This window comes from Mobula hypostoma, chromosome 12, assembly GCF_963921235.1.
Source record: "Mobula hypostoma chromosome 12, sMobHyp1.1, whole genome shotgun sequence".
Classification (NCBI taxonomy): Eukaryota; Metazoa; Chordata; class Chondrichthyes; order Myliobatiformes; family Myliobatidae; genus Mobula; species Mobula hypostoma.
The window spans coordinates 47,129,090-47,141,184 of record NC_086108.1 but is presented as its reverse complement, the minus strand read 5'-3'; the positions used below and the strand labels follow the sequence as shown (position 1 = coordinate 47,141,184).

Sequence of the window (12,095 nt, the reverse complement as noted above, 5' to 3'; positions counted from 1 at the left end):
CAACCAAACCACCTGCAGCTGCTTAATGGTGTGGGTCATTCAACATATCCAAAATAAACCACTGAAAATAAAATAGTTAAAAAACCAACCACACAGACTGTAATTAACAAGACTTTTACACCTTCCTCTGTAGCCCTATAACCCCCAGTGAACTCAGTAGGGTCATGGGTCCTGTAGTAGGTGCAGGTATGAAGAACTAACTCTTCAGCATAAATGTTGGGCAACTTTAACAATGCTGAACTTCGTTGCTGGACTCCCTGGGAAATCCAGCAGAAGAGCATCTTTTTGACTGTACAACCAGAATGAAATATTTGAGAGGTACTTGGGGGTGGGGGGGGGGGGTCTTCTTCACACAGCAGAGGTGGTGGACATGTGTTCAATTGCAACATTTAATACATGTTTGGATAGGTACATGGATGAATGGGGTGTGGAAGGCTATGATTCAGTGCAGGTGTTTATGACTAGGCAAAACCTCATCTGCACAGAGAAGATGGATTGAAGGGCCTGCTTCTGTGCTGTAGCACTCTGTGAATTTAATTAACCTTTGGCAATTATCAAACTCTCTTACAAGTCCCATTTTTCTCCAGCAACTAAGTTTAGAGGGGCGGCCTGACCTAGGTAGTGTGGCTGTGGTTTCATAGTTTTTCCACCTTTTCACAAAGGACTGCACTCCCTGAGGTATGTTCAGTGCCTTTGAGATGCTCTTGTACCCTTGCCCAGTTATGTACTTCTCTATTATCACTCCCTGACTTCTCTTGAGTGCTCTTTCATCTTCATTTTTGTTTGGTCTGTTGAATTTATTCTTAGGGATAATTTATTCTTATGAATTCATTGTAAACTCACCCACAAATTGGGTGAGTTGGTAAGGCAATATATTGCTCCTGAGGAAAATGGGCATAGTAATTACAGGCATCCATTAGTCTCATGAGACCATGGATTTGTGCCTTGGAAGGTTTCCAGCGCGCAAAACAGTTGCCCATGCTGTAAGTCTCCCCTCTCCACCCCACCGATGTTGTCCAAGGGAAGGGCATTAGGACTCATACAGCTTGGCACCGGTGTCATCGCAGAGCAATGTGTGGTTAAGTGCCTTGCTCAAGGACACACACGCTGCCTCAGCCAAGGCTCGAACTAGTGATCTTCAAATCACTAGACGAATGCCTTAACCACTTTGCCACGCGCCAACACAAGTAATTAAAAAGTAATTACAAAGGGGATAAATACTTTTTCAGCCTCAGTTTTGGTTTTTAACTTTTAGGAAAATATTGAGAGGTTTTGGAAATTTTCTTTTGATTTGACATGATGCACAATGTTTTGTAGGTAAGCTCAAAAAATCCTATTTCAATATATTTTAAAGTTATAAAATGTGACAGTAAAATGTGAAAATAGTTGTGAGGGCTGAATACATTTTCAAGGCACTGTACATGGAAACAACCAAAGTTAATACAATCCTTATGAAGGGTCTTGGCCCAAAACATCGACTCTTTGTTCTTTTCCATAGATGCTGCCTGACCTGCTGGGTTCCTCCAGCATTTTGTGGTTTGTTTTAGATTTCCAGCATCTACAGAATCTCTCGTGTTTAATATAATTCTGTCTGGTTGTGGTGTTGGAAGTTTTGACTTGTGTTTTCAGCTCAATTTCAGACCATTATAGAGGTGCTTGCAAATAAAAATGAAATGACAATAGTTGGAAAACTTTCCATTGACACCTCCTCCGCCCCTTCCAAAAAATAGTAGAGACTCATAAAGCTAAAATTTTGGATCACCAACCTTAAAATTTAATTAGAACACCTTAAAAAAAAAGCAAGCTGTGGGTCAAAGTCCTCCAACATCCAGTTCAGAGCATTGCAAACTAAAGCTAAAATAACCTATGGTGAATTTTTTTTTTACAAAAGTGGAGAATAAAAAGAATAATCTTTGGAAGGCTATAGCAGTTAAATAAACTTCTAGTACATGTATGATTTGCTCTAATCCGATACTATTTTGTGGCATTGCTTGCAAAGAATCCAGACATTTGCTCACTGTAATGTTTAATTGCATGAAAATATACAAAGTGATTGGGACAAAGGAAGTTTTTTTGCAACATGTTTCCACCACATCCAATATAAATTTATTTGGCCACAAATTATTACATGCTACTGTATCTCGGCAATAACACCACTAAATTGGTGTAAGGTGTCAGTTTTATTCTTGAAAAACTACCGTGTAAAAATAGTTACTGTACTAGTTTTTTCAATAGACTTCCCCCAGCTATAGTACTACAAAATTTGTTTCCAGAAAGACCTGCTCCGTTATCTCCCTGTCTATAGAAGATATCCTTCTATCGATTCAATAAACTTGTGGGTTCAGTTAGTCTGGAATCTCAGATGTTCTTCAGGAGACTAGCTAATGCCCAAGACATCACCAATGTTTTGGTACATGGCTATGATTTTAATTTGCAAATATGCTCTGTGCTTCATCAAAATGGATAGATTCAGATATCCTTAAGTTATAATCTATTTTAGATGGCCTCCTAGAATCCTGACTGCTTTGTTTCCAGTGAAGCTCTGAGAAGGAGGACAAGGCCAATGTTGGACCAGCAGATAAACAGGCAGGATGTGCTTGAAGGGACAGGCAGGCAGCAACTCGTACAGTGGTGCTTTCCTTCTGCAGTTTGCCCTGGGCTTCCATGAGCTCACTATTCATGGCTTTCACCTTCTCAGTGGCATCGCAAATGTTCCAAGTGATCATGGCCAGGGATTTCTAGAAGCTCATAGGGATGTTCTATTTCTCTCCCTGTCCACAAAGGGGTTTGGCACATCCTTGAATCTTTTCCTCTGTACTGGTCATTAATCACATTCCGTGCCTTAAAGTGCACTTGATAGATATCCAAATCTCAGAGGCACAAAGGAGGGCAGGAATAATCAGGATACAAACATGTGGACATGTTCACAGGATGATTGTAACCCTAAATTTCACCTTCAGCTTTGAAGATTGGTTTATAAGATTAACTCGAATCAATGTGATCTGAGAATTATGTACTCGGGGGAAAAGGGCAGAGTTACAGTAATTCATTGTAGGATTCAGGAGTAGTCATAGAATTCGTGTAACCAGTTCACTGGCATTCTCAAATACGATGCAGTCTCCAGCAGTTTTTATGAACTAAGAGGGAATGATCTTGTATATTAAAATAATGTATTTTATCAATGAATCAGATATAAATATTAAATTTAAATTACAATAATTTGTTTCCTTAGAAAAAAAATACAGCTCAGGCAGGTGCACTTCTGAAATAATGTAATTAAGTGTTTGCATATGTGAGAAGGAATCGGATCACTGTAACCATAATGAAAATAATTTTCAGCATCTTAAACTGCCCATTGATTTAAAATATCTAACTTTCTCTGCAGTTTTAAAGCTGATCATTAATGAGACAATGAAATGAAAACAGGTACCTATCAAAAATTTCCACTACTTACAAATTACTTAAAAATAGATTGTGTATTTTTGTTAAAACACTTAAAATGTGTAACAGAAACCAGGTTGCCGATCAATTGTGACCATGTGGATACATCAAATACTGTACTTATGCAAGCCAACACTCAATTGAATTATAATTCTGTGATAATTTAATTACAAACTCAAACATATTTATAGTACAAAAAACAAAATACTGCTTGTATCAATTAATGTGTTCACTCTGGGGTAGTTCTGCCACCCCCTAAGCCCCTGGTAATTCACATATTTACAAATCTTAGTGTTTAAAAGGCTGGGATAAATTCATTTCTGCTTCAAGGTAAAATCTGACATTTATACTGTATGTTATGAAACAATTTGCCACCCAATCCTCCCAATTTACCACTCTCCCCACAATACATAAAACACACAAAGAGGTATTTTGTCAGTATGCAAAGAAGAAAACAGACTCTTGGATTCATTTCATAGACAAGGCTGCAGTTCGGATTTAAGATGAACCCATTCCTTGAATAGGAAAGATTACATTTTTATCAGAGTAAACCAATGACAAGGCATACAAAAGTACAGTACTGCAATGATAAACTCGTTAAGTGGCACTGCTAAAACAAAAAAATAATTCAGTAGTAATTCCGAACATTCATAGTCACAGACTCTTTTCCTAATGCTGCTCTTTGCTTCAAAATCTGGACAGTTGTCCAACTCCTATTGATAACTAAGCCTGTAGTTGTATTCACAAATGTGGATGAGAAGATAAATGCTTTTCCAGTAACATTTCAATGAAGGCTGACCAGGTAACCTGCACTGGTTGTTCTGCCATTAAATTTCAAATAAAGCAATTTTAAAAGCCAGAAGAATTTTTGCATCTATACATTGAATATTACTGATTTAAATTTGTATCGTAAAATTAATAAAATTTGCTTGTACTCAGATAAAACTAATATTGGTATATTATCTTATCCTCACCATAGAACATGTATGCAGCTACAACTTGGATGATGTGTGGAGGAAAAATAACCAAAGTGAACTGTGAATAACCATTTATACAAATAACTCTAACATTATAAACTCTACTGGGTATACTCACTGTGGACTCAGGTTGCAAATTTAAGTTTATCTGACAATATGAATTTCTAACCTGCAATGCCATGGTGTCATTGTGATAAAATATTGCAAAGCAATATGGTTAATATATGGTTTTAAGTTATTGTGGAAGTACAAGTTCTAGGACTCTAAACTGTGTGAATTGTTGCTCCAAAACATAAAGTATACCATATGCTGAGCTTTGCTGAAATCATTCAAAATGCTGAAGGATTTTTCTCTGCTAGATATTGATTTAAAACTGTATTTGTGGGAAATCTGAAAAAAAAAACAGAAAACACTTGAAATACTCCAGATCAGGCAGCACCTGTAAAGAGAAACAGGTAATGTTTCAGGTTGATGACCTTTTGATCATCAACCCTAAGTAGTTAACTGTTCCTCCAACATTTGCTGATTTTGTTTAAGTCTAAAAATGCTTTCTTCTTTCTGACCTCTATGCTGGTGTAAAAGAGAGCAAATTTGCCATATCACATCTATATTGTATTATTCCCATTAATAGAATACCTATCCTACAATCCAGGCTCATTCCTGTGGCTTGAAGTCCAATATTTTTCCAAGCCCAGCCAAGGATCATGACACTTACTCCCTAATTCTGCATAAATTGCATAATGGATTATTAAAATTTCATCTTTAGACTCAAAACTGCAGTGTTTATCACAGCAGCATTTAATTTTTCAATTATCTCAATTCAGGACTCAAGTTTTTTTAAAAAAGAGACTGGAAGTGGGATTTGACTCTTGGCTCCTCTGTAAAAGTGATCAACAGGGCACAAAAGATGCTGTGGCTAAATATAGCACTTACATCACTATCATCTGAGGTTATCAGGAGGCACAAACCAGGAAATTCCAATGATAATATATTACTAATTTAATAGATGCCCATTGCTAGCAGGATTGATATTTCAGGTTTATTTCCAAATCCACAAATGGCTTTGTGTTGAACAAGAAAAAACATTTTGAAGTTCTTCACTGAAGAATTAAATATGACAAGGTGGTGATTAAATAGAGTAATTGTGAGGGAGTCAATGAGATTTTACAGAAATTTACAATGGAAAGTAAAGATCAAAGTTACAAGCCTGGTTATAAGACAGTGTGACTTCACTGTACTATTCCAAATCATTTTATTGGATTTGGCCTCATGTACAGCTGGGTCTTCTGTTATGTATACCAAATTGTCATCACTATAAATATAAATCATAATTTCAGAAGTCCCTATGAAATCAAAAGTGAGTTTGACCCAGCTTAAATTGCACAGAAAAAAAATACAGAACCAAGTGACCTTTGGTATCAATGCACACAGAATAATTCTGCAAATTAACAGCAGCTGATAGTCTGAAACGACAGTCCACAGGTAATACTGCAAACATGATCAGATGGTCACAGCATTCACAAATGATAAATGACAAATCTGTATTTCATTGGACACAGCAGAGTTATTCAATCTTTCTACACAAAAAAGGTAATCTTCTTAGTCCCACCAGACATGGTGGTTGCTGTGAGGGAAGTGAAACATGGGCTTTGTGTTTTGCTTCTGATCCATGATCCTAATTCAAAAAGATGCATGTTTCTTTGATGCAATCTGACAATGTATTAGGAAGTTTGACTACGTTATTGACGGGTTTATATGGTCAGCCTCAAATCCCATTGTTAAAATGCACATTTTTCTGTAGCTCATTCCTTCACCACCCTGGTACGGGCATAGTTAAACCTCAAAATTTTCTTCAAATTTGCTCATTTAAAAAACCTTTAGTAGAAATTATCTAGTGTTGGACCAAAGCACCTGCATATGGCTATTTTGAGTGGTAGTAATATGCCTGGGTAAGTGCTGCAGGAGATGAAAAAAATTCCCCAGTAACACGAGTATAATTAAAATGGCTCAAAAGGACAATCAAATCATGTCTTCAGAAACAGTAGCGTGAGATGGGCCAAAGAAGCACGTGATACTAAGTATGGATTTATTGGCCATTCATTGTGCTCATCTTAAAAAGTAAAGAAATATTTATAAAGTATCTAAATGAACTTGTCAAAATTATGAAGGGATCCAGTTATTTCTCAAACCTACTATTTTTAATTTATGGGCATAAGCTTGTATTAAGAATTTGTATTCTTTTAGCAGTTACTGTTACAACTGCAATACACAAGCACTCCATGTCACTGAATAAGTTTCACTGAGATAACTTAGAGCATCTCTTTAAGATACATGGCTTAAGAAGTGATTCTGATATGTATGCATTTTCTTTGCTATTTGTATCAGGGTGATTACATGTGGTGGGAGTGGGGCTATGGGTAAATGTTCCTTGTTACAAACACTGAATGTAGTAGTTTTCCTACTATCCACTTCCATGATTAAGGATGCCATTTTCTACACTCACAGCAAACACAGTAGATTCACTTAGCAATTCAAAAAGTAATACAATTCACATTCTCGAGTCGTAGCAGATTCTGCTGCATAACATTTTTTTCTCCATTCACCAAAAATATAAACATGAAGTCTGCTTTGAGAGGCAACAACAGAGGTAAGTTATAAACTCCATGACAGTTCTGAGGGACTTTGGATATAGCATTCTCATAGAATTCCAATACTGTTGACAAAGATACAGAGCATTGCAGAGGTGGAGTCTTGCTTCATTGGGGGTTACCAAAATAATCATCAATCCAAATTCAAGTTTGGGTCAATTGAAATTACAATTTTGTCTAGTTGATGCCCTCTGCTGTTTTCAAGAGGAAACTGCGCTCAGCAATTTAATTACCAGATATGAAGGACAAGTCAAGTTTTATTCAGCAATCATGCAGCAAAGGTTAATAAGTGGCCGCATTACAGTTCACACTGTGCCAACATGAACTATAGAAAAACACCTGGTATGGCACAGGGAATTTATCCTTCTAAATTTGGTGTACTTACAGCATGCACCAGGTGAATGATAGCTTGATACCTGGAAGTTAGTTCTCACTGTGAAGCTAATAGCCAGTGACATAGCATTAAAGCAAATTGCCTTTAAGTACAAACGCTTTCTGTGGTATGTCCATCCAAAAATTCAAATTAAACCTAATGATTACACTGTTGTAATTCATTTCAATTATGATCACATCTTCACACTTTAGATTAACTTGCTATTCAAAGTTTAAGAGTCCCTTAGGACTGTCCAGGAGGACAAAAAGAACTTAATTGGGCCAAGGCCCAAAAAGTTGTTTTTGGACTATTTCCATAAATTTTCCAATCCTGCAACTGTTGTTGGAGGTGGCATTTCCCTTCCCCTCCTGCAGTCTTGATTATGCATAGACAGCTCTACTCATGACTCAACTGACAAAGAGAGATGAATCTGTAAACATTAAAGAGCTGAACATTTGCTGAGGTACTTCAGATAATAAACAAGTCAGTAAACCTTTCACAAACCTTCTCAGCTACCTCTGTACAATATCACTTAGCTCTCTAACACATGTCAGTAAGTTACTGAGTACAGGGTTTGTAGGAGGTCCAGTAGAAGCTGTGGATGACACCTGAAGTTCATGCAAACTGTGCTCTAATTTGCTCACAGCTTCTCGGAAAGCAAACTTGTTTCTCATTTGAGTGATACAGTCCACGTAACCAGAGCAATGATCAAGCAACCGATGTCCTGCTTCAACTAACTGGCTGTTAGAAGTGGACTCTGAATCATTGTCAATAACATTGGAAAGAAGCTCAGCACACTCCAATAATGCTTCTTTACTGATTTTTTCTGTTGGCATCTTCTCTGGTGGGAGCTTGGTTTTTCGCAAGGAAACTCGAGCACCTGTTGATACAGAGGTACCGTTTGCAAGTTTAGAAGAAGTTGCCGTGGGAATGGATGAACCTGGAGGCACTTGAGGGGGTGGAACAGATGGCCTAGGGATCTTCCCAAACACTGCTATTGTTGGTCGTTTGCTACCTTCACCATTTACCTCACTCTCCTGTGCTGCTGAAACACTTTCTAAGTCCTCCACCGTTTCTGTGCTGTTGAAATTAGTGCTAGGAGGTGGTTGTAATAGTTTTAGGGAAGGTGGGGGTGGAGGGGGTGCACATTTTGGTTTCACAAGCCTTGGCCTCTCTCTCTCTGATGCAACCTGATGCTCTGACAGGAGTTTAAATTTGTTTCCAAGAGAATCAGTTCCAATCAGCTGAACTTCCGCAGGCGCATGCTTCAATGTTGGTGATATAAGAACAGGTACTTTATGATTATGTGCTGCTGGAATTGTAGAAACTTTTACTGGTGAAGACCAACTTGTCTTCTCCATATCCTCTTTCATTGCTAGTTGACCAGAATGATTACTATTAGTTTCTCCATGTCCAGCTGATACTGTGTTGACATTCTGGGGAAGATCAGCATCTCCGTTGCCTGTATGGTGTTGCTTGAGAGATGGTGCTACAGCACATCTTGCCAAAAGTTTTGCTTTTGACTTGTCTCTCAATGAAGCAACTCCATCTTCTGCTTTTCTGTGCAGTGGATCTGTCAATCTCCCCGGTCCTTCCTCCTTGGGAGTGTACGGCATTGGGTGCTCGAGCTGAATTCTGTTGCGGTGGCAATTTCTAGGAAGGGTTAAGGCTAGACGATCCAGTTCCTGAAGCCCTGAAGACATGGAAGAAGTAGAATTTGACCGAGGAAATGGTTTGGTGGCTTCCAAGCTTGAATCATCATTACTTGAAGGCTTCCCTGGTTTTAAGCCAAGTGTTCTTTTTATTAAGCGAGGAGTGAAAAATCCAGCAAATCCTGCCCACCCTCCACTAGTTACACCTCCATTTCTTTGCACAGAACCCCTTCCACAACATCTAGACTGTGTGAAATTCCCTTCTGCATGTGAATGAACGAATGCAAGCCCATCAGAGTGCTGAAAAGATGAGAAAGAAGCAAAGTTACCCGTTATCTCGTATTTTTTGTGGGGGTGGTTCTCCATCTCACGGAAGGAACTGCTGCGCTTCGGTGGCATAGGAACAGTCTTCTTCTTCATGAAGGAACTGAAGAAACCAGCTTTTCTATCTCGAGTAAACAGGGTCTCTTTGCTATCATCCAGGAGGCCACTAGGAGATTTATCTCTCTGCTTACGAGGCAGTGCTGGGGAGATGCTACATGGGGCTGTACTTGTTCCTATTCGTATTGGGGAAAAGAAAAAGATAGGAAATGTAAGCCAAAAATGGTGACAGTGTATTTTAACTGCTCAATATTTATTATCTTTTTTCTGTCTCCAGCTTTTGCTTTATGTTCTCATTTTCCCCCTTTGTAGTTATATTTGTTTCCCTGCATGTTGCAAACTTTATGCTCAATTTCTAGTTTCTAAGTTTTCCTGTCACAACTATTCACTGATATTATTGCTTATTTTATGATGTTATCATTCAATTAAATTTTCAGTGCTAATAAAAATGTAGCAGTGTACAGAAAATGAAGTCTTTCTGGCTATGAACACAACATTTTTTGCATTTGCTCCAAAAAAAAACACAACAGGATTTTAAAAGCTGAATTTAAAACCCACTCAGATTTACTACTGCACTTAAAAATTAATCACAAAATAGACAGCCAAGTACGGTCATATTTCAATTCACCTTGTATCCTACCGCATGTTAAGTTTTGAAAGGCATGAACCAAATTTAACTTTTGGAGAGAAATGAGGACACTGTCACTTGGACTAAAGAAACTCATTACGTAAATATAAGCATAATCAATATGAAATTAAAAGTAGAGGCAGCAGACCTGAGGTGTTCACCTACCTTCCCCACGAAAGTTTATTTCAGAAGTTTCACGAGAAGGGTTAGAGAAAAAAATTAGAACAAAATGGGAAAAAAACTACAACTTGCAACAAGTACCTGCTACCACAGTATGAGCTACAGCAGGATGATCCATGTCCATATTTTCCTTATTTTCTGCACTTTTCTTTAGTGTCCTGGTTTTAGTTGGAAGCAATGGTAACTGAAAGTGCTGAGTGATCACAGTCGAAGAGGCCGTTTTTCCAAGTTCTTCTGCAACTTCTGCAAGAGGAAAAGCAGCACTAACAAGTGTGAATTACTAATTTTAGTCTTCATAACTGATAAAAAAAAATTAAAAAATCAAGATAGAGAGGTAGGATGTGATGGAGGAACAAAATACAACTAAGAATGATGTACATGGTTACCATGATGGGTTGTATCATTTTTCTTCCATACTCTTCCAATATGAATGTCTACTTGCTCTTATTTCACATTGATCTCGGTTTATTTAAAAGTATCATTTTGCCATATAAATCGATGACACAAATGCATCAGTAAATGTCTATGTGTAGCCACTGCAAACCAGCAGACAGGGCAGTTCTTGTTGTTCTGCTTACAATTAACAGCAGTTTGTGTTCAGTTTGTGATATTAATGGCAATAATATTGTGTGTTCTAGGAACAGCAATGATGAAATTTTATATAAATGATGAAAATATTAGCAAAATGCAATACTTTACCTTCTGAAATGCTGGAGTCATGAAACATGGTCTCAAATGCTTGATGGATCTCAGCGAACAATGGCCGCTCCATGGGATTCCACTGCCAGCCTTAGAAATTAAAGCAGACACATTAAACATGGTTATGTGCCTTCAGTCCATGAAATAAGTTAGTTCTTGCTTTTTGAGTAGCACTCATACTTCTGCAATAATATGTACCACCCAGTTTGAAGGTTAAACACAAAATGTTGTTGTCTTTTTCAAATTAAATCACGGCAAATAGTTCCAATCTGGAGTGGTGGGTTTGCTAAATATATGAAGCACATTTTTTTTTTTAAACTCTTTAATTGATTGCCTTTGAGGAGTACTCCACAAGAGTACAGTAAGTCTAATCAAAAATAGAACCACATCTGTAACATGAAAAGGATTGTCATTTTAAAATGGGCCCTGGCTTTCCGTGCATTACATCATGTAGGCATTCACTTAAAATTTGTGAATATTGGAGATATGGGCCAGAATATTTCATTCCCAACATGTTAATGCAATTTACATGTTGAGAATAGCTTGGCTACTTGATTTCACCAAACGTAAAGGATCACTGCAATCTTATCACATTTCCTTTCCCATGGATTCACTAACACACATGGTGACACACAAGTAAAATGTGATTCTTGCTTACTTAAAGTAATTCACATTTTTAACAACATGAACAAATAATTGAAACATCTGTCCTAACTATTTATCATAGCATATTACTTACATGATCTCATCAATTCATAGACTTTGGGGGGACAGCCCTCAGGTTGTTCCATTCTGTATCCTTTCTCGAGCAAATCATATACCTGCGATAGATCAATTCCTGGGTATGGAGACATCCCGTATGTAGCAATTTCCCATAAAAGCACTCCAAATGCTGAGAAGAAATGTAAAAGGTATACAAATTAATAATTCCTCTGCATCAACACCTGAAACAATTAACCATCCACTGTCAACGCAATCACGAGGTAGTCAATCCCTCTCAAAAATAATTAGCTAAACATATTGCAACCTTGCTGCTGATTGAGGTGTCAAATACAAAGTAGGGCGAGAAGAAAAGATTTAAAGGAGACCAGAGGAGTCAGTTTATCTGCACAGATG

At 37.6% G+C, this 12,095-nt stretch overlaps 1 protein-coding gene across 2 annotated transcripts in view; it reads right to left on the bottom strand.

Moving 5' to 3' along the window:
* Positions 1-2,018: 2,018 nt before the first annotated feature.
* The window catches only part of abl2 (c-abl oncogene 2, non-receptor tyrosine kinase), a 144,780-nt gene continuing 134,703 nt past the window's right edge, over positions 2,019-12,095 (bottom strand). Inside the window, exons 8-12 of one of the 2 annotated variants that reach the window (XM_063064006.1) lie at positions 11,719-11,871; positions 10,980-11,069; positions 10,362-10,523; positions 9,421-9,648; positions 2,019-9,132 (exon numbers count right to left, since the gene is read on the bottom strand). In XM_063064006.1, the coding sequence (XP_062920076.1) occupies positions 7,952-9,132; positions 9,421-9,648; positions 10,362-10,523; positions 10,980-11,069; positions 11,719-11,871 (1,814 nt within the window). In that variant the 3' untranslated portion in view covers positions 2,019-7,951. Of the gene's footprint in view, positions 9,649-10,361; positions 10,524-10,979; positions 11,070-11,718; positions 11,872-12,095 lie in introns of both variants that reach the window. The other variant, XM_063064003.1, reaches the window with a different exon arrangement.